This window comes from Oryctolagus cuniculus, chromosome 10 (assembly GCF_964237555.1).
Source record: "Oryctolagus cuniculus chromosome 10, mOryCun1.1, whole genome shotgun sequence".
NCBI lineage: Eukaryota > Metazoa > Chordata > Mammalia > Lagomorpha > Leporidae > Oryctolagus > Oryctolagus cuniculus.
In genome coordinates, this window is record NC_091441.1 from 102,228,558 (window position 1) to 102,251,447 (window position 22,890).

The 22,890-nt window shown below is 49.4% G+C and overlaps 1 protein-coding gene across 2 annotated transcripts; it reads right to left on the bottom strand.

Annotated features, from left to right (window-relative positions):
- Positions 1 to 651: 651 nt before the first annotated feature.
- On the bottom strand, positions 652 to 6,581 carry CCR2 (C-C motif chemokine receptor 2). Of its 2 annotated transcripts, XR_011379567.1 has the most exons (3): positions 6,259 to 6,581; positions 1,531 to 3,243; positions 652 to 1,244 (listed from the first exon to the last, which is right to left on the bottom strand). XR_011379567.1 is itself a non-coding variant. In XM_002713280.5 (2 exons), the coding sequence occupies exon 2, from the start codon at positions 3,223 to 3,225 to the stop codon at positions 2,116 to 2,118; it is 1,110 nt and encodes a 369-aa protein (XP_002713326.3). In that variant the 5' UTR covers positions 3,226 to 3,243; positions 6,259 to 6,559; the 3' UTR covers positions 652 to 2,115. The 2 variants fall into 2 exon arrangements, 1 of the variants encoding a protein (XP_002713326.3); XM_002713280.5 differs by having other exon boundaries at positions 652 to 3,243; positions 6,259 to 6,559.
- Positions 6,582 to 22,890: the final 16,309 nt, after the last annotated feature.

Consider the following 22,890-nt stretch of genomic DNA (forward strand, 5'->3'; position numbering starts at 1 on the left):
GTTGGCATCATTTAAATGGTAGTTTCTTTGGTGGCTCTGGCAGTTGCATGACGTGGGACCATCACTGGTTATCACTCGATTCCCTGGATTCTAGGACATCTCACACTGACCTGTATACCCCTGGGGCCGGGTGCAAGGCAGCATGACTGCTCCCATGATCCTCCACTCTGGCCCTAGACCTGGGCCCCTGGATCTCCAGGGCAGGGCATTAACCTGTGTCTTTATATTCCCAGCTTTCCCAAATGTTACTCATGAAGCTGCTTATGTATCGATCACCTTTTGTGCTGTGTAACAAGTAAACCCCAAACTCCGTGGCTCACCATGGCCAAGGTAGCCTTCCGCCCCCTCTCAGGCATGGCTGCGGCCCTGGCTTTGCTCTCTGTGCTGCTGCTCACCAGGGCACAAGAGTCAAGGGCTGTGAGCCAACTGCAGCACCTCCCTGTGGCCCAGGAGAGTGGTTTAGCACAGCCACGAGTCAGGCTCCGGGTGGATGGGGTGGTTGTCCCTTGGGCTCACATCCCCGCAGCCCCGTCAGCTGTGGCTGGGGTGCGGTGGGAGGTGGCGCCACAAGGGTAGGGTATGTGTGTGAGATCGATCGTACAGGAGATGGAGTGAAAAGTTGTGAACAAAACACAGTCTACCACACCACAGTCAAAATTTTTAACAGTGTGATTAGAGCCTGGATTTGCTTTCCAAGTCATAGTTTGTTAATACAGTATTTACATGGCCTCATGATCGAAATGCAATCGTACACGTTCATCAGGATAATACAAACATCCGAGGATGGACCCGCCCCCTACCCGCCCCCTACCCGCCTTTTTTTCTGAAACTTTCTCTAGCCAGGTGGCAAGAAAGTAGAGCCATAGTGACTTCAAGTTCCTGAGCCACTGGCGGCCAGGAGCCGGGTGTTTGCTGCTTGGGTTGGGCTGGGAATGCGCTGGGTAGCCTGCAGGAAACTTCTTGGCTGGCCTCAATAAGAGGAAAGCGTTTGCGTTCTTGAGTGAGGCTCTCCAACTTCCCTTCTTACAGATAGGCCTTGACCTAGGTGATTAGGAGCTGGCTTGATTTGGAATTCCCCGCCGGCTGAATGGGGTCAATTTGTGCACAGTGATGCCCGCAAAGCACCCGAACATGAAAGGATGATTCAGTCCTGGCTCCGTAGCATAGGAAAGCACTTGCACCATCATCTGCTGCCTCCCAAGGTCTGCGTTAGCAGGAAACTGGAGTCAGAGGCAGAGCCGGGACTTGAACCCAGGCACTCTGATTGGGAAATGGGTGACCAAGCGGTATGTTCATCACTGCTCCAAACACCTGCCCCTAAACTTTCAATTTCATTTTCCATGAACCTTAGAAGTACTTTTGTGTTTGTGATGACTCATCAATCTACTAAACATACTGCTCCAAACTTGGAAGCTCAAAAGCCGGAACTGACTCCCTGTACAACACAGTATTTCCAGCCAGATGTGACAATGACTTCAAAGCAATACGTCGCCATCCTTGCAAGTTGCAGTTTCTTGCTTTAATTGTAACTCTTTTTATGAGTGTCTGAGTGCCATGCTTTCATCCAAAAGTGAGGTGCTGGGAGGTACGTTATTGGAAAAAAATTTTTCCAGCCCATCTAGAATCTTCCTCGCCAAGCCCCTCTCTGCCTGGTCATTTAGACACCGGGAGTCACAGGCTGGGAGTGCGATTTTCAAAGCAGGGGACTCTGTCACCTTTTCTCCAGGCTCCGCCTCCGCCCTGAGGACACGCCCCAGAGCCCTCACTCTGATTTTCCTCTTGTTCTTGTTGTGGTTATAAAAGATTGGTAGAATCAGAGACTGGGGGAATAGCACAGACTGGAAAGGGGGCATGAACACTAGGCAAGGAGGCATCTTCCAGGAACCGAGATGAGCTTGCTGGAGAGTCAGCGTCTCCGCCCACAGTCGTTCTAGACTGTTCCTTGAGCACATGCTGGATGCACGGGGAGTGACACGAGTCTGTCTTGGTGCACACAGCCCTGAGGTTCCTGCGTACCTACTTTACAGGTCTGTATTCTTCAACAAGCCCTCGAGGCTTGTCACTATGTACAGATTGCTACCTTCCTTGAACAGGGCAAGCCGACGGCTGTCCACCCTACAGACCAGCAGAGATTTCCTGGTCCCCAGTGGAGTGGGTGTACGTTGAACTCACTCGATCTGCTGCCTCCCTGTAGAAAACCGGACATTGTTTGCAGAGGCGTTTGGCGACGTGCTTCCGGAAAAACGCGGAGAGGTAGCTCCGGAACTTCTCCCCGACGAAGGCGTAGACCACGGGGTTGATGCAGCAGTGTGTCATGCCCAGCGTCTCCGTCACCTGCATGGCTCGGTCCAGCTGACCGCTGCTTTCACAGTTATTCAGGCCGAAGAACTCCTGGAAGGTGTTCAGGAGGAGGACGACGTTGTAGGGTGCCCAGAAGAGGAAGTAAACCACCATGATGGCGAAGATGAGCCGCACGGCCCTGTGCCTCCTCTTCTCGTTCCGACACCGCAGCAGGGTTTTCAGGATCCCCGAGTAGCACACGACCATGACCAGCAGCGGCAGGACCAGGCTCAAGATATTCCTCATGATGGTGTGGAAATTCTTCCAGCCGAGTGGAAAATCGGGGCCACAGGTGTAACGAGAATCTTCTTCTTGGAACCTGGTAAACAAGATTCCCGGGACCGAGGCAAATATGGCCGCCACCCAGGTGACCCCGCTTGTCACCACCCCAAAGGTGACCGTCCTGGCTTTTAAGGCAAACACGGCGTGGACGATAGCCAGGTACCTGTCGATGGTCAGGAGGATGATGAAGAAGATTCCACCGAAATAGCCCATGTGATACATCCCCGTGGACAGCTTGCACATAGCACTTCCGAAGACCCACTCGGCGGCGGCGTAGTGAGCCCACAGCGGGAGGGTGAGCAGGAAGAGCAGGTCGGAGATGGCCAGGTTGAGCAGGTAGATGTCAGTCATGCTCTTCAGCTTCTTGCAGTTGATCAGGATGAGGACGACCAGCAGGTTGCCCACGAAGCCGCAGACGAACACGAGCGAGTACAGTGGGGGCAGGAGCTGGGCTGCCACCTGCTTCACGTCGGTCTTGTGACAGGGCTCGCTGTCGTAGTCGAACACGGTGGTGGCTTCCTCGGGGCTGCTGAGGTCGCTTCTCGTCAGCAGGGAGTGAGACGTGGACAGCATGTTGCGGGTGAGCTGGGGAGCCGGGTGCATGCCCGCCAGCTGCCTGTTCTGTAAACAGAGAAGAACACAGTGACCATACCGTGAACAGCACCACCCCGGACCCTCACAAGGTCCTTGCTTGTCTCTGATCCCTCCCTCACAGCCATCTCCCTGGGAGCACGTATGCTAGTTCATCGCTTGCCGTTTATTCCTGGGAGCAGTCGCCAGTGCCACCGCCCCGTGTGTTCCCTGGTGAGCACGGTTCCCCCGGGAAGGCTGAGGCTGCCAGGTGCTAGGCCCCTCGGCCTCTGTTGCAGGTGGAACATGGGTCTGTGACCCGTTCCTGGTCCGTACTATGGAACAGAGGACTTCCGGGGACCTCTGGGCAGGCTGTTCCCTGAGAAGAGACACACAAAGGAGCCCGCCTGCCCCTCCTGCTTTCCAGCCTCTCTCAAGTGGGCTGGTGCTTAGGGCCGTGAATGAAAGCCCCAGAGAACTGGACAGAGGCAGGAGGAGCCCACATAGCGTGCTTGAACTGCCCATCTGGTTTACCGTTACTTGAGAAAAACAAGCCCTTGCTTTAAAACCATTATGACTCTGGCTTTCTGTTACTTGCAGCCCAAAACATTCTGAGAACCATTTCCACATTCTGCCTCCCTCATCCCACCCAGGCATCTCCTGCCAGGGTTGCACTGACAGGTCAATGTTCAATAACCTAACCTTGTTCCTGTGCCACCCTCCTTGAGCACTTACTCGACGTTTCTGCTACCTTCTCCCATTGAAGCTGCTTCTTGGCGCCCATGTGCTCTTTCGCAGCTCCTCTCACTGCCCACACCGGGGGAGTCTCCAGGCTGCACGCTCGGGTCTCGCCTGTCTTCTCCCTTCCCTGTTTATGCCTGTGCCAGAGCTCTTCCAGAGTCGTGTTGTCTACCTCCGCTTTCTGACTCCCCTCTGCGCTAATGCTTCCCCAAGCTCTGTTGTTCTGTTCCACCTTTCGCCTAAACCTCAGTGGGATTTTTCCTTGCCTACTGTATGCCTCTCCATGGGTTCATTCACATGGCAGTACTTACTGAGCACCTGCTATGAGCCACACTCGGTTTTATGCACTGAAGATGGAGCAGAGAGGGAACAGGTGTCATGCAGATGCTCTAACTTTAGCCCAGCCCAAACCGAGCAGCCCCTGAAACCTGCTCCAGCTTGGGGTACCCAAATCTTAGTTATTGTCATATACTCCATTGCCTAAACCTCAAGCTTTGACATTATTCTGGGTCCCGTCCTCTTCAGAAAAGTAGGATCCAGCCTCTGCAGTCAAACAGACCTGGGTTCAAATCCTGCCTCCAACATACAAGCTGTCTAGTTTGGGGCCAACTGCTTCTGCATGATGAGTCTATGCAGTGTTAACTCTGCTGAGCTGCTGTGTAGACCCCTGGGAACAGACTCAGAATCTGGCTGGGGGCAGTGCCCAGTGTGAAAAGGTGAAAAACATTCCATATGAGGAGTTTAAAAAGCTTCATGGGAAAGATGTATTATCAAAATACTATGCATGGATTTTAAATTTTCTGCACCAAATTAACATCTCTCTCTCTCTCTCTCTTTTTTTTTTTTTTTAATTTTCACTTGGGAAGAAAGAGAGAGAAAGAGAGAAATCTGTTGAATCACTCTTCAACTATCTACAAAGGCTGGGACTGGGCCAGGTCAAAGCCAGAAACCAGGAACTCAATCCAGGCCTCCCAAGTGGGTGGCAGGAGCCCAGATTCTTGAGCCATCTCTGCTACTTCCCAGGGGCTGTGAGCAGGAAGCTGGAATCAGGAGTCAAAGCCAGGCATTGAAGCCAGGCACTTTGACATGGAACATGGGTTTCTAGCTGCTAGGCTAAACACCCTCCCCTCACTTAACTTTTAGTTCCATTTTCTAATAAACTCTTTGAAGCCCCTTCCCAGGCGGTGGGAGCTCCAAGGCCATGCCCGGCCCGCCCACCCTGCCACCTGAACTCTCGTCTCGCCTCTTCTCCGCTGCTCGGATCCTGCGCTTCAGCCCCGCATCTGCTTTCCATTTTCCCCAGACTCACTGGTGCCTGCTCGCCTCAGCGGGTCTGCAGATGCTGGTCTCTCTGCCTTCCTATTCCTGCTTTTCCTGCTTTGCCACCTCCTGTTAAGTTCTCTCCCCCTCTGTAAAGCCTGACCTGCATCCTCTTCCAAGTCGCTTTTATCTCGGAACACTGCTTGCGTCTGCACAGACGTTAGTCCTGTGCTCTCCTCAAGGTCAAGGGCTGGAGCTCCAGCTCCTATGGCTCCATCTGGCTAAAGGAGGCACCAGTAAATGTTCACAGGTTGGGGGCATAGCTCTCTTTAATCATAAGTCGGAAGTCTTGGCATTCTCGGGCTGGCTTCTCAGGGATTACCTTTTCTGGTAGTGACTGAGTTTTTCTTTCATCTGTGCACCTCATCTTTCCATTTGTCTTGTGATCGATCCATTTCCCAGATCTTACACTCACAAAATCCTTGCACTTGGCAAAATCCTGCACTGTCTGAGAATTACCACTGTGAGCATGCGCTGTGTGTTCTTAAAGCTCCAGGCACTGCGTCGAACACCTTGTATACAGCAATCACCTTAAACCCTACAAGTGGCTGGCATCTAACTCCTGTTACAGTGCACCATCAGCTAAGTGGCTGCAGCGTCCTGACTGTCCCACAAAGGGACTACAGGAGAAAAGATTACGAGGGAGATAGCTCTGGCTCCTTCACAGCCCCTGGGTGCCCCTGGGGACAGTGAGCCCTAGGGCGCATGGAGGGACAATGGCTCAGAGTGCTGTCCTTCTTGGTCAGCTGTCCCCTCTCTCCTACCACCTGACTCTGAAGGGAGGTCTCATGCTGCCACATGCAGCACTTCCTCATTGTCATGGGGTCTTTCTCACATCTCCTGTGCACATGCCATCCTCCACCCATCCCCTCTCATCTTGATTATTACCCCCAAGTACACAGCCTTTGCAGCCCCTCGAGGTTTGCCTGGGCCCTACATTTCCAGCTTTGAGCTGATCTGAGCCCATGAGTCATGAAGTCATGGGAAAAAATGCCCACAACTCACCGGTGGATGGCTTCTCCCAGGCGACACGGGCGTGTCAGGCTTCTCAGCAACCGAATCGGGCAGATCTGGAGGTAGAGGTTTGGTGTGCAGAAGTAGGAAATAAAGTTTCCTCCACAAAGAGAAGGCGGGGATACAAGGGCAAGCAATGGTAAAGATCTGAAAAAAAAATCAGAAACATATAGTTCTTCTTTTCCAGCCAGGAACGTTGTCCCCTGGGTTGAGGTCTTCAGAGCAGGATTTATTTTGAAATCTTGCTTGTGCAACCTTGAGTGTGAGTCAGGCAGTCCGTGCACATCTGCCCATGTGTCTAACGGCTCTGGGCTGTTTGAGCTCTTCCATGCTCTGCCTTCCTGCTAGAGATCATTTGCATGCTGTGAGCACAACAACCACCTTTTCATTTTCCAGAGGATAACCGTGAACAGGGGATGCCGGTGATGCCGGAGGAGATAGGAGGGGGTTTCACTGTGACTGCGTGCGCTGGTTTCGGTGGTGCTGCAGATCTGGGATCTGGTTCGAAATTTTATTGAGAAAAAACTTTTTGGTGGAGAGAGGACACTAATTGGTCTTTTGGATCAAGCCTGTTTCTAGAAAGGAGGGTTTCAGTTACCATAAGTCCTGCTGAAGGGAAAGCAGTTTTGTTCAAGGAAAATACAAATTCTGTACCATACCTAGGACACTTTTAAGGTTCTGTACAAATTATAAGATCATCCGAGTTGACCCTTGGAAGCTTCTAGTACTCGGCAGACCTTAGAGCTATGATCTGATGCTGTGGCCTTGACCAGCTTCTAAGCTTTGACTTCTGCAACTTTAAAACATAAGTAGCATGTTCTCTGTGGTCCATAGGGCTTCAATGGACATCACAACTGTAGATCCTTGTTGAACTGAAGGTGATACAGACGACTCCAAATTAAACTTGCTGAGGGATCTTTAGTGACCATTTGTTTTGCCTTCCCACAAGTTGCTGCCCCTAGAGACTCGAAGCCTCTTTCCTTTGCCTTGATCTCTCCCATAAAATTATACTGTTCTTTGTTGAAGGTGCTGTATAAACTGCTGCCCCTTTTGAAAACTACTGATACCCTAGGCAGGTCATATGTATAAGTATATGAGATACATGTATTAGTAATTTTTTTTCTCATGTTAATCTGTTGTTTTGTTAAATGGGTCCATTCCAACTAAGAATACATAAGGGTTAAGGGAAAAAATTATTTTTCTTCCCTATAGGTTGAAGGCTCAATGGAGTAGACAGTATCACCCAGGCACTATTGAGAGCTTGAATTTGAAGGACACAGCTAGCACTAGAACTTTGGCAAAGCAGGAGGGCATCAGGGTCACGATGTCCCCTAACTTCGTGCTCCCACACTGGGATCTCCTGCCAGGGTCAATGCCTCCCAGTGGCTGAACTTCATGGGAACAGGGAGCAGATGGGCATTCGGGCACAGCAGCCTGGAGATGTCAGCTTCCTGGGCTCCAAGCGGATCTGTGGAGTAAGGCTGATAACAGCGCAACTATCAGGTCTAACAGGTTCTCCTCCTCACTGTTTTCTTCTCCTCCGGTGCATACGGATAGCTGGAAGATTGGGAGCTTCAATAGTACAGCTTAGAATCAATACTTTATGCACATGGAGAGAACTGGGAAGGGTGTTTTACATGAATTCGTATCAATCTCTTGGCACCAGGTTCACGATTTATAGGATTTTCCCAGTCTGGAAGATGAGTACCGTTATGTCTTCCCAGCAGATTCGACAGAAAGGACTGGTGTGCCCACTGACCACGCAGTAACCCCCTGGGGGGTGGGGCTGTGACCATCTCGAAGTGACCTGGAGCAGGAATGAGAAGCTGAATTCTTCTGCCAACCAATGAAATGAAAACAACTTCCGCTCCCTGAACACCAGGAGAGGAGCCAGAGCGGCACTGGCTTGGAGGAGCTGCAGATGCTGCAGGTCGGCAGCTGATGTGGGGCTACACTGTTGGAGCTGAAGGTTAGTTTTGTTCTCTGCCGCTCCAGAGGTGGCAAGACTCAATCAAATGGAAATGTGGGGAATGGCTAGAGAGAGCTACTCGTGGGGCAAGGGAACAGGAGCAGCCTGAAGGAACTTCGATGGTGTCCCTGCGACTTCCCTAATCATTGACAATGGCTGTGTTCAGCAGGCACCTTTAGAGCAGAGAGAAATGCTGGCCTCTTTTCAACCCAGATGCTCGTGGTTTGTTGTGGTTTCCATGGTTTGCATGCTTCCTGTGACCTACTAAAATAGATTCATGAGTTCTAGGATTTTACATCTTCATTTTTGGCTCAACCATTTCAGGACCGATGTAATACCTAGAGAAAAGGCAGTTGTTACGTTCCTACTTGTTCTGGTCATGTCGTCATAATGAAAATAACTCAAACCATTTCCATCAATTGTCTCCTAAGTGACACGGTAACATAACAGGGCATAAAGTCACAGCAAGAAACACCAGCAACTTCAAACGATTCTTAGAAAGGAAATGTCACGTAGTAGAGTTCAAACATGAATTCTCCCCGCATCGTCTAAGTTCACCAGAGTCTACAGATGAACCCAGAGCAGACAAGAGTGTGTGATTGAAAATGGCAATGAGAAGAGCACCAAGATGGTAAATTGAGTCTTTTTAGAGCATAAAGGTAGCAGATCACATAGTTCTATACCTGCAGGCCAAATGAACTTTGTGGGGGAAAAAGATGAAGTCAGATCTATAACACATTTACTTGCTATCAGATCTTTCAAGTGACTCAAGAGGATTCATTTGATTCTTGTAGTAGGGAGGTAATTCTGTTTTCCCATAGTCCTACTACTATGGACTACTCTTGGCTAGATTTAGATCTCAACAGAGTTATCTCAGAGGTAGGCTGTTGTAGGGCTTTGGCTGGGGGTAAGCCAGGATATGGTACTTTATAGATGACCCCAGGACATGGCAACAGCAGGTTAGTGCTGGTTCTGGGGACTGACATAATGGGACTTGCCTTCAACACCAGTATCTCCCCTGGCCCAAGGCTTGGTGAGTAGAATGAGTGTGAGTCAATATTCGCAGGATGAGGTTTCTGCATATCACTGTGGCTTCTGAGGTGCTCCAGGAAGGGGTGCAGGGCTCTGGCAAACACCAAAAAACCTATATTGTGCTTCTGGTAGGGACAGGTGGCATGAGAGGAAACCCACAGGGTGTGATGTGTGGAGATTCTGATTGGTGGACATAGCTGGCCTCATCCTGGGTAGGTGACATGTGATAGAGATAGTGAGATGAGCCCTGGCCAAACATGGCTGGTTGGAGATGTGCTCAACTGATATTGGCTTTACAGGAACCATAGCACTTAGAGGTGGGGAAAACAAAAGCGTGGGGAGGACAGCTCATTTGTGCTGCCACGGAGGCACAAATATTACTATTTAAAAGGCAATGCATGCTGAAACCAAACTTGATTCTTTCAAAGATCAACTGACAAACCTTTGCTACAATAAGAAAAAGGAGGGAAGGTACAAATTACTAAAATCAGATGAAAGTGAGATAACCAGAGTGAAATAAACAAATTCCTAGAAGCACCGAAATTGCCAAAAACTGACTCAAGAAGAAATAGAATATCTGAAAATAGCTATAAAAATAAAACAGATTGAATGAGGAATCAAAAACCTGCCTTTGATATGGGGGAACCAGGCAGGGAGACACATGGACTTACGTGAGTTGAGTTTTTGTCAATCCTGCATTGCAACTTTATCTCTTTACCTGTCAATTGAATACACCCATCTTCCCACGATACACTTGCGTCTCATTCAGGACCAGGAAAGAAGAAGGGTCCATGATGGCCACCTGGAAATTAGACTCCATGTGGAGGCACCATGGAAATCCTAGAACGCCTCATTCATGCCAGACTCCACCCAGGTCCCGTCCTATTTGTACATTCGATTCAGGCTCCGTCCCCTGTCTCATACAAGAGGCGGATAACGTGGGGATGGCCCTTCTCTCACTTGTCCATGTGTGGGGCTCCTTCTTGGACCTTCCTGCTTCCCTGCATAGGCAGTCTCTGGCCCACTCCTGATGGGCATCTCTCCACCTGGGGTGGCCCACATTCACGTGAATAGACACTCTCTCTTTCAAATAAGTCCTGCCCTCACTTGAGTGTTGCTGTGGACTTGTTCTGAGAGGAGGAGGGTGGTGGGGGCAAGAGGCGCGGAGTCACCACACAGACCCCGGGAGTCGTGTTAAAGCGGGCTAGCAGCGAGCAGCTTGCAGACTTGTATATTTCAGTTGGTGCTGCAGCTTATATAGCCGAGGCAGCCAATGCAGTCAAGGGGTGGTTTATGCCCTAACCAATCACAGCCTGTTGCCAGGCAGGCTCCCTTGCCAGGTGGGTTCCGAAGCCATTCCTGAGTAACTGATGCTAGCTTGCCAGCGGCCATCTTGGCATGGCATTCTCATTCCACCACACTTGAGCACTGTATGATGCCTCTGCTTTGAATTCTCCTCTCTGTGGGGGCAAGAATCTTGAATAAAGACCAAGACACATAGGCCTGTAACAGTTTCACTGGTGAGCTCTCCAAAGATTTGAAGAAAAATGAGCACCAATACTTATCAAACTTGCAAAAAAACGGAAGAAGGTACACTTCCTCATTCTATGACGCCACAGCATTGCTGTGATAGCAAAACTAGGCAAAGATGCCACACACACACACACACACACACAACCTGTAGAGACCAATCCCACCCAGGAATCAAGAGGCCAAAACTCGCAGCAAAATGCTAGTGAACTGAATCCAACAGCATATTATATTCCATAATCAAGTGATATTTATCTTAAAATGCAAATGTGGGGCTGGCACGGTGGCTCACTAGGCTAATCCTCCACCTGCGGCACAGGCACCCTGGGTTCTAGACCTGGTTGGGGCGCTGGATTCTGTCCCGGTTGCTCCTCTTCCAGGCCAGCTCTCTGCTGTGGCCCGGGAAGGCAGCAGAGGATGGCCCAAGTGCTTGGGCCCTGCACCCGCATGGGAGACCAGGAGGAAGCACCTGGCTCCTGGCTTCGGATCGGCACAGCATGCTGGCCGCAGCGGCCATTTAAGGGGTGAACCAATGGAAAAGGAAGACCTTTCTCTCTCTCTCTCATTGTCTAACTCTGCCTGTCAAAAAAAAAAAAAAAAGCATAAAAATGCAAATGTGGCTCAACATTAAAAAAATCAATGTAGTATATTACCTAAATAAAATGAAGCTAAAAAATTCCATGTAATGATCACAGTTGTCCTGGAAAAAGCATTCAACAAATCCAGTATCCTTCACAACACTCAAAACAGTAGGAATAGGAAGATTCTTTAACAAGAGTAGGACAGAACTTGCTAAAATGATCAAGAAATTTTGGGGACCAGCATTGTGGTGTAGCAGGTAAAGCAATCACTTGTGACAGTGGCATCCCATATGGGCGTAGGTTCAAGTCCCAGCTGTTCCACTTCGAATCCAGCTCCCTATTAATGGCCTGGGAAAGCAGTGGAAGATGGCCCAAGTGCTTAGGCTCCTGCCACCCATGTGGGAGACCAGGAAGAGGTTCCTGGCTCCTGGATCCAGCCTGGCAGAGCCCTGGCTATTGCAGCCATCTAGGGAGTGAACCAGCAGATGGAAGATCGGTCTTTCTCTCTCTGACTTTTAAATAAATCTTTTAAAAAATTTGCCAAAACCTACAGCTAACATCATGCTCAGTGGTCAAAGGCTGAATGATTTCTTTGTGAAATGAGGAGAAAGACAAGGATGCACATTTTCAACACTGCTTTTCAAAAATCACACTGGAAGTTGTAGCCAGACCAATGAGGCAAGCAAAGGAAACCAAAGGAATCCAAATGAGAAAGGAGGAAATAAACTTGTGTTTTCAGATGACTTGGCTCTTCATATAGAAAACCCCAAATAACCCACAAGGAACTACAACGCCTATTAAACAGATCCAGCAATGTTGCAGGGTGCAGGGTCAGCACACATATATCTGTCAAGTGTCTGCGCACTTGCCATGGGCAACCCACAAGGAAACAATTCCATTTGTAATAACATCAAAAATAACAGAATAGTTCAGAATGCATGTCGCTGAAGGAGAGAAAGACTCGTAGCAATGCTGACAGAAATTGCAGAAGATTAAAGTCGGTGGAAAGATGGCTCGTCTTCATGGATTGGAGACTTAAATGTGGTGAAGACGACAGTGTCGTTCACAACTGTGTGCAGTTTCAGGGTAACCCTATCAAAACAACAGGGCTTTTGTGTGTGTGTGTGTGTGTGTGTGTGTGTGTGTGTGTGTGTGTTTTTGGAAACAGAGAAGCCAATCCTCAAATTCATATGAAACTGAGAGGAGCCCTGGTTAGAAAAAAAATCCCAACACCAGGAAAAGGAAAAGGGTAGTGCTGGAGTACCCAGGTTTTCTGACCTCCAAGCTTACTGCAAATGTAGAATAACCAAAACAATGGAGTACTAGCACAAGGATAAACGTACAGGTAAAGGGCATAGAATTTAGAGTCCAGGACTGAACATCTCTTGAACACCGGTTCTCAATAGGGTGCCAAGAGTGTTGTTGAAAGGAGAGAGGCTGATCAGAGCAAGCAGTGCTGATGTATCCACCTGCAGAACAGCCATTGTGGACCTCTTCCCCCCATCACACAAAAGATGCACGAAAAGTAGGTCCATGTCCTAAATGTAAAACTCTGAGGAGGAAGTTCCGAGGTAAATCTCTTTTATTTTATGCTATAAAGTCTTAGATATGACAACAAATGCATGAATAACGAAAGAAAAAAATTGACAAAGTACATACACTGCATCAGAAATAAAAACTTGGGTGTACTAAAATTCTTTTATCAATGAAGTGAAAATAGAATCTACAGAGTGAGAAAAATATTGGCAAATCATAGATCTGATAAGGGCCGAGTATCCAGAATATATTAAAACATGCTATCTCTCAACAACAAAACCCAGTTTTAAAATGAGGAAATTACTTGGTGAGACATTGCTTCGAGAGATACACAATTGGCCAATAAGTTCATGAAAAGGTACTCAGCATCGTTACTCAACAGGGAAACGCAAAACAAAACCTCAATCAGATACTGCTTTGCACTCTCAAGGATAGCTAGAATAAAAACTGGAAAATAATAAGTGTCAGCAAGAATGTGGCGAAGCCTCATCAGTGTACCCATTAAGGTATCTAGCACTTCACCACTCAAAGGGAGGCTCAGACAGACTGGCCACGTCATCATCTGGGACTCCGTTTGAAATGCAAAGCAACGGGCCCCACCCCAGCCTGCAGAATCAGAAGTGCTTTGGGGGAGAGGTGTGTGGTTGGGATGCCTCTATCCCGTATCTGAGTGCCCGGGCGTGAGTTCTGGCTCCTCTCCGGATTCCAGCTTCCTGCTTCTGTGCAGCCTGGGAGCAGCAGGTGGTGACTCAAGTCCTTGGTCCCCGTCACTCACGTGGGAGTCCCAGATTGAGTTCTGGGCTCCTGAATTCGCCTGGTCCAGTTCCAGCCATTTGGGGACATTTGAGAGTGAATCAGCCAATGGAAGATCCTTCTGTTTGTCTTTCCATCTCTCCGTCTCTCTGCCTCTCAAATCAATTAATTAATAATAACAGAACAAAACATGAAAAGGTTTACCTCCACTCAAGCACTTCTTAACACTTTCCAGATGTTTCTGATACACACTGAGGTTCGAAAACTTTTGGTCCAGAGAAGAGATCTTGGTAGTATGAAGCGGAACATCAAGTTCAGCCGAGAGAACTGGGTAGAGACCCAGGGCTTCCGCCTCGTGATCTGGACCGTCCTAGAATCTCGCCTGTGAGCCCACAGCATAGTCAGGTGCATCAGTGCCTGGCTTCCTAGCTTCGTAGAGATTCTGAAGGGATCCTCCCCTAACATGAAAACCAGCACCAGCACCAGGATGAAAGCATGCGAAATGCACGTCACTTATTGTTCATCCTATCACCACGAGGCCAGGGTATGTTATCTCTCGGAGCAGAGGCTCTGCGGTCTTGGGCATCAGAATTCCTTGGTGGCCTGGTGAAGGCCGAGGGTGGGGCAGGCTGAGACCATGGCCCTCTGCAAGTGCCCAGGTTGCACTGCCGCCGCTGCTCACCTGCACCCACTCTCACAGTCACCGTCTCCGCGGTGAACCAGGCACAGAGGAAAGCGCCGGGGAGAGTCACCAGTTCCGGGGTGGTGACTCCTTCATGTGGGAATGGGGGCCAGGGAAAGGAGCAGAGGGCAGAGGGCGGGGAACGAATTCCCAGCCTTGTCTGCGGCCTTGGAGAGGCCCCGCAGCTTTCAGCCTCAGTGTCCCTCTCTGGATGGGAGGCATGGAGGTGGGCAATTTTAGGAGGCGCCCTTGCAGCCCCCAACGGCCGTTTTGCCAAGAAATCGCCCAGCTCTGCCGTCCGGGTTGCTTGGATTCTGCCCTGGAAAAGCACAGCCGTATCTTCCGCAGCCTTCTGTGTTGTTCACGACTTCTTCCCATTTTTGATGGAGTCGCCAGGGAAGGCGGAGCAGCTGCTGGACGTTCTTTGTAAAACGACTCAATTTCCATTCCTCTTTTTAATGGTAACTCTAATTTTCCCTTCCTCTTTTGGTTTCTTAGTCCTGAGCTGAGCCTTCTCGGAAATGTTTCAGTTCCCCCTCCAATATTTTTAGACCAACTTTCTATCTTTCAACAGATGAGAGAGTGGTAGTTTGTGCTTGCTTTGCAGGGGCCGGGACCCCAGACCCCAGAGGGAGAGCCTTTCTGGGCAGAGGCACGGGATGAGTCTCCTACCCCTTCTTCCTGTCGGGACTTTGGGTCTCAGGCGCTGGTTTCCCGCTCTAGGATATAGGCCAGGCTGGTGACATCTTGGGAAGTCATTTCACTCAGTGATGCCAAGTCAGTGTTGGTGAAGGCTTTCTGCCCCTCTTAGCACTTTTCTGTATTTTCATTGTTTCTTTTGCTGTCTTGAACGTCCACGGAAGACTAAAAGTGTATGCGGCACACCTAATGTGCTACACCTGCCAGATAGTCCCCACTCTATCTGTTTCCTTTGCGACCTCTCAGCATGGTTGTCCATTCGATGTAGAAAATGCTCTCTCCCTTAGCACTTGTGTCAAGCTCTTCAATGGCAAGGTCACATTTAAGTCTCTTACTAGTACTGATTTGTTCTAATTTGGGTGCTGGTTAGGACTGTGATCAGAAGACAAAAAATTTATCTGTACACCTGTGCATTTCTTTGTATGTTACAATAAATTTTTTTTTTTTAAAAAAAGAGTCTTTGAGATCCTGAAAGACTGGAAACTTTTCTTCTATGATAGAGAATGAGACAAGGATGCCCACTCTCACTATTTCTGTTTAGCTTAATACTGAAGTCCTGCACAGAGCGACTGGACGAGGAGAAATAAGAGGAATTGATGTTGGGAGGGCAGAAGTAAGAGTGCAGCTGTTTGCAGATGACCTTTTGTGTAGGGAATCCTGAAGATCCCTCAGAAATAGGTTCTAACTAATAATGAGTCTGGCAGCCCTCTGCTGTGGCCAGGGAGTGCAGTGGAGGATGGCCCAGGTGCTTGGGCCCTGCACCCCATGGGAGACCAGGATAAGCACCTGGCTCCTGGCTCCTGCCATCGGATCAGCGCGGTGCGCCGGCCGCAGCGCGCCGGCCGCGGCGGCCATTGGAGGGTGAACCAACGGCAAAGGAAGACCTTTCTCTCTGTCTCTCTCTCTCACTGTCCACTCTGCCTGTCAAAAAAAAAAAAAAAAAAAAAAAAAATGAGTCTGGCAAAGTTGCAGCGTACAAATTTGGCACGCAAAAATGAGGTGCACTTCTGTGTATTCACAAAGAGCAATCCAAAAAGGGAAATTTAAAGATCCCACATTGTGCCAAGAAGAGTAAAATAGTCAGGCATGCACTTAACTGAAGATGTCACAGAATTGCATGTTGAGAACTACGTAAGTTGCTGAAAGAAATTAATGACGGCACAAGTAAGTGGCTGGATCCCTTGTTTGTGGGTTAGAAAACTGAACATTGTTGAGATGTCAATACTTCCCAAAGCAATGTATATATTTAATGCAACCCATCTCAAAATATCAATGATAATTTTTGCAGAAATAGAAAAAAATATCCTAAAATTTATATGGAACCTGAAGGAGCCTAAATACCCACTGCAATCCTGGAGGTCTCACAATTCTTGATTTCAAAACTTACTGTAAACCTGAGATAATCAAAATAGTGGAAATGGCACAGAGAAGGACATGTAGACTAAGGGAGTAGAATAGAAAGCCCAGAAACAAGGTGCCAAGACGGCCTTTCCAACAAACAGTGTCAGGAAAACTGGATATACCCAAACCTACCCACACCCACACAAATGGAGTTGGAGCCTTACCCTATCACTCACAATGGTCAAAGACCTAAACATAAGACACACTACTACAAAACTCTTAGAGAAAAGTATAGAGGAAAGCTTCATGACATTGGATTTGGCAATGAATTCTTGGCTATGACACTGAAGTCACCAGGCAACAAAGGCAAAACTAGATCATTTAGACTTCATCCAAATTCACAGCTGTTTTGGGGACCAGCGTTGTGGTGCAGTGGGTGATGCACCACCTGTGATGACAGCATCCCATTTGGGCACCAGTTTGAGTTATGGCTGCTCTACTTCTGATCCAGCTCTGCACTAATGCACCCGAGAAAGCAGCAGAAGATGGCCTAAATGTTTGGGCCTCTGCACCCACATGGGAGACACAGAAGAAGCTCCTGGCTTCTGTCTGGTCCAGCTGTTGCAGCCATTTGGGTAGTGAGCCAGAGGATGGAAGGTCTCTGTAACTCTGCTTTTCAAATAAATAAATCTTCACAAAAAACTGTCTTTGCATCAAAGAATACTATCAACAGAATTCAAAGGCAACCCATGGAATGCAAGAAAATATTTGGAAATCACATATCTAACAAAATATTAATATCTGAAAGATGTAAAGAACTATAAGTCAGGAAGAACAAGAAGCAGAAGAACAATAAAAACCAACTTGATTCAAAAATGAGCACAGGACTCAATAGCCATTTCTCCAAAGAAAAAAATGACCAAGAAGCACATGGCCATCGCTAATTGTTAGGACAGTACAAATCAAAATCACAATGAGATGCCACTTTATATCTATTAGGATGACTGTTGTTATAAAGCAAGGAAATAGTGGCACGAACGTGGAAAAGTTGGAACACTTGTGAGCTGCTGGGGGAGGTGTGAAATCCTGCACCTGCTGTGCAGAAAGGACAGTGGCCCCTCCTCGAAGACGCAGGACGGACATGCTGAAAGCAGTACTCAAACAGGCATCTGTGCTCTCCTGCTCACAGGGCATTGTTCACAACAGCTACAAAGTGGAAGCAACCCGAGCACCCCCTGATGAGTAAATGGGAAAAGATGCGGTATATACAAATGCTGGCTGACTTTGAATGGTTCGACTTAGGATTTTTTGACTCTATGGAAGTGTGAAAGCAATCCACATTCAGTATGTTACATCCTTAATTTTGACCTTTTCTGGGGCCAGGGATGTGCAGTATACCACTCTCGCCATGCTGGGGTCTGGCTGCTCCCAATCAACCTCACCATGACAAAGAGAAACAACCATTTCTCCAAGCAGCCTTCTTGCGTCTGGTTCCCCTACCTTCATCCTGAGCCCCGTCTGCACATCAGACATTGTCACAAAACTTGCAGGTTGCTCTTGTGGGGTTGGAGGTCAGACCTGTATGCATAGCCCCCCGATTAAAATCTGCCCTGCCACCTCGCTTCACCACCTTAGACAATTGAGAAAGAATTCTCTAGTGCACGCAGCAGCCCTTTGGAGATCTGAGCCTCTGCTGTGCCCCTCTCCTGCTGCTATCTCACTCCTTGGGCCACTCCGTGAGGGCCCCCTGCTGCTTCCCACCATCTAGCATTCCTATGTCCTAAGTCCTGCCTGGGCACTCTTCTTCCCCGCACCCCCTAACCATTCCTGCAGCCTCTTGGATCCAGCTTCCTGGATGTCCCACCCAGGGCCAGCCCCACACATATGACTAGACCGGGACTAGAACCTGGTGTGCCGGCGCCGCAAGGCGGAGGATTAGCCTAGTGAGCCGCGGCACCGGCCCCCAGCAGTGTCTTAACCCCTGTGCCCAATGCCCACTCCTGACTTCTTAAACACCCAAGATTGCTCATTACACTCTTTGGCTCTGAAGTGCTCTGTCAGGAATAACACGTACACATGTGCACACACACGCACATGCCCGCTCACAGCCTCAAGTGCAAATAGCAGTAACAGCTGAGCGCAGCAGATTCCAGCCCCGCTTCCTCTGCTTCTCAGTCAATTGTGGCAAAAGAGGAATCACGTCGTTTCCTGGCTGGGTTGTTGAGACGAGCCCTTGTCCATCTTTAGTGCGCACAGGAATCCTCTGGACATCTTGCAGAAAAGCGGTTCCGCTTCAGTGGCTCTGGGGAGGAGCCTGAGTTTAAGATTTCCAACAAGCTCTTGGTTGAGGCTGAGACCTCTGGGCCAGGGAGCATGAAGCTTTTGCGGGGCCTTCCACATGTGCCCCATGAGGGCCATGGCTAAGAGGTGAAGCGGCCTGCAGGTGGCTTCATCCCGTTTGCCCCAGTCTGCTGACCAAGTGTCATTTTCTGTGATGGTGTGACAGTGACATACAAAAGATCGACTCGCCCGTGGCTGAAGCACTGGTGCTTCAGTTCAGTTCAGTGTTGGCATTCACTTCAGGATCTAGGTAAAAACACAAAGGCTCAGGGCTGACGCTGTGGCGTAGTGGTTAAAGCCGCCACCTGCAGTGCTGGCATCCCATATGGGCACCAGTTCAAGTCCCAGCTGCTCCACTTCTGATCCAGCTCTCTTGCTATGGCCTGGGAAAGCAGTGGAAGATGGCCCAAGTCCTCCCACATGGGAGACCTGGAAGAAGCTCCTGGCTTCTGGCTTCGGATTGGCACAGCTGCAGCTGTTGTGGCCAATTGGGGAGTGAAACATTAGATGGAAGACCTCTCTCTCTCTGCCTCTCCTTCTCTCTGTGTGTAGCTCTGACTTTCAAATAAATAAATAAGTAAATATATTTTAAAAATTAGGCTGGCGCCACGGCTCACTAGGCTAATCCTCTGCCTGCAGCGCTGGCACCCCGGGTTCTAGTCCCGGTCGGGGTGCCGGATTCTGTCCTGATTGCTCCTCTTCCAGTCCAGCTCTCTGCTGTGGCCCTGGGAGGCAGTGGAGGATGGCCCAGGTCCTTGGGCCCTGCACCCCATGGGAGACCAGGAGGAAGCACCTGGCTCCTGGCATCAGATCTGCGCAGCGCACCGGCCGCAACATGCTGACCGTAGCGGTCACTTGGGGTGTGAACCAACGGAAAAAGGAAGACCTTTCTCTCTGTCTCTCTCTCACTGTCTAACTTTGCCTGTCAAAAAAAAAAAAAAAAAAAAACAAACCAAAGGCTCAACTCTATCCTACTTGAAAAAGCTGGGCTTCCAGATGATTCTGACACACTCAATGTTTGAGAACTTTAGATACCCCAGGTGATCGGGTCTAGGCTGCTGGAACGTAGCAAAGCAACTTATCCACTGCTCAGAGGCAAGTGGGCTTGTTTTTCATTCATTCAGTCATTCAACAAACATGTAGTGAGTGCCAACTACTTAAAAATGCTGACAGAGATAAATCAGGCATCGTTTCTTAAGACTTTCAGTTTGGTTGGGGAGACATTTATTGGGTGATGTGGTCGGTAGCTGGAGCTCACACTCTCGAAGAAACAAGATGTGCATGTTTATAAGGTTCGCTTCTAGGCTGATGGCTGAGAAGGAAACGGGAACAGACTGCGGTGGCTCCTCGGAGGCCTGGCTGCTCGCTCAGAGAACACGAGGGCTTGACGCCTGGGAAGCACCGCGGGAGTCGGGTGGGTTTTCATCCTACGAAGTCAGTCCTCACAAGCGGTTTCATGTGCCTCGTTGGTGTGCTTTCTCCAGCTCCTTCCCGTCATGCCCCATCCATGACCATAATCCACACCCACAGGGAGCGGGAGGACGCAAAGGCTGGGGTGCTCAATCTTTTTTGTTTTTTAAAGATTTATTTATTTATTTGAAAGGCAGAGTTACAGAGAGGCAGAGAGAGAGAGAGGCAGAGAGAGAGAGAGAGAGAGAGAGAGAGAGAGGTTTTCCATTTGCTGGTTCACTCCCCAGATGACTGCAACGTTTGGAAGTCCCCAGAGCTGTGCTGTTCTGAAGCCAGGAGCCAGGAGCTTCCTCTGGGTCTCCCAGGTGGGTGCAGGGGCCCAGGGACTTGGGCCATCTTCCACTGCTTCCCAGGCCATAGCAGAGAGCTGGGTCAGAAGTGGAGCAGCTGGGACTCGAACTGGTGCCCATATGAGATGCCGGCACTGCAGGTGGCAGCTTTACCCATTATGCCACAGCGCTGGCCTCAGGACTTTCCATGGCCTATGCACACAACCAGCATTGTCCCCAGTCCCCACACCATGATCCCGGAAATCCACACTGGACCGGACATTGTGGAAAGCGATGGCTGCCTCCTGCCTTTCTCCGTTACAGGCCTGCAATGTGCTTCAGGCAGAAAATGTGTCACATCCTCTGTCCGCCCTCTGCTTTGATGTCAAGGCCCAGGGCCACACGGTTAGAACCAGGGCCGGGAGACAGGTTCTGCAGGCAGCACGTGGGCGTGCGTGCGTCCTCCGTGGTGACTGCCCTCGTGATGAACCCCGAAGGACAGACCTTCACCTGAAGCAGGCTCATTGCGCCCTCCGTCTTTGCTTTGTGTTGCCACGTGTAATCAAATGAAAAGAGGAAGCTGTGAGCTCTGTCTTCAGGAATGAGGAGGCAGGGTGCATCACGCATTCACAAAGCGTCTCCAGCACGCACCGGACACGTGCCACTTCGTTTTTGTTTTAAATGAAATCACTGTATGTAGGAACCCCGAGGGTCCTGTCTCACGCATTCTTTCTGTTCACAACTGGAGTTTGTCTCCAGCCCTGTTTTGCACGAAACCCACAGGAACTTCCTGCCCCTTCGGCCCTGTGGAAATGCGTTTCTCCTTTTGCTTTCCTCTCAAATGATTCATGAAATGACTCACTGCCGAGGGGTAAGGTGCTGAGGACCCCGGAGGCATGGTGAGGACGGGGCCACCCAGGCTGCCTGCTATGGAGGACAGTGCTTCTGCTGACGGAGATGGCGGCAGCAGCTGCCCGCAGCGGCAGGTGACCGGATCATAGAACATGGCAGTCCTGCTCTTTATGCATAGGAGTGATCACACCGCACTGCACTGCTGTTCATGAAACATCGACCTGTTGCTTTGTTGTCTTTTTTTTTTTTTTATTTGACAGATAGAGTTAGACAGTGAGAGAGAGAGACACAGAGAAAGGTCTTCCTTCCGTTGGTTCACCCCCCAAATGGACGCTATGGCTGGCGCTGCGCCAATCTGAAGCCAGGAGTCAGGTGCTTCCTCCTGGTCTCCCATGGGGTGCAGGGCCCAAGGACTTGGGCCATCCTCCACTGCACTCCCGGGCCACAGCAGAGAGCTGGCCTGGAAGAGGAGCAACCGGGACTAGAGCCTGGTGCCCATTCTTGTCTTTGTGTAGTTTTGGTATCAGGGAATGAGTCGGGAAGTATTCCTTCCCTGTTAATTTTGTGGGGGATTTTGTGAAGAACGAGTGTTATTTCTTATTGACAAATCTGGTAAAATTTACCGGTGATGTCATGTGAAAATAACTGGATCTAAAATTTGCCTTAGGGGAGGGTTTTAAACAATTTCCATTTCTTTTAAAGTTATGGGCCTATTCTGGTTATTGGTACCTTTTTGGGTGAAATTTGGTTGTTTGTGTCCTTTTTTTTTTTTTTTTTTTTTTTTTTGACAGATAGAGTTAGACAGTGAGAGAGAGAGACAGAGAGAAAGGTCTTCCTTCCATTAGTTCACCCTCTAAATGGCCACTATGGCTGGTGCGCTGCGCTGATCCAAAGCCAGGAGCCAGGTGCTTCTCCTGGTCTCCCAAGGGGGTGCAGGGCCCAAGCACTTGGGCCATCCTCCACTGCACTCCCGGGCCACAGCAGAGAGCTGGCCTGGAAGAGGGGCAACTGGGACAGAATCCGGTGCCCTGACCGGGACTAGAACCCGGGGTGCCAGCGCCGCAGGCGGAGGATTAGCCTAGTGAGCTGCAGCGCCAACCGATCTCTGCATTTAAAAAAAAAAAATTATTTATTGTATATATTTGAAAGGCAAAGAGATGCAGAGACACAGAAAGACATCTCTTCTCTTCTGGTTCACTCCCCAAATGTCTACAACAGCTGGGGCTGGGTCAGGCCAAAGTCAGGAGCTGGGAGTTCAACCTGGGTCTCTTCTGTGGGGGTCAGGGACTCAAGGACTTGAACCCTCACCTGCTGCCTGGCAGGGTGCACATTAGCAGGAAGCTGAACTTGGGAGTGCAGCTGGGACTTGGATCCAGGCTGTCCGATATGAGAGGCAGGCGTCGAACATGTATCCTAACTGCAAGGCCAAACACCCGCCTCTCTCTGTATTATTTCTTACGTGAATCTACAACTATCTCAGGAAAAAATTTTGATTAAGAAACAAACACAAAGGTGGTTGATGCTAGGAAATTAGACACTTGTTTTATTTAACTGCTGGTGGGGAAAAAA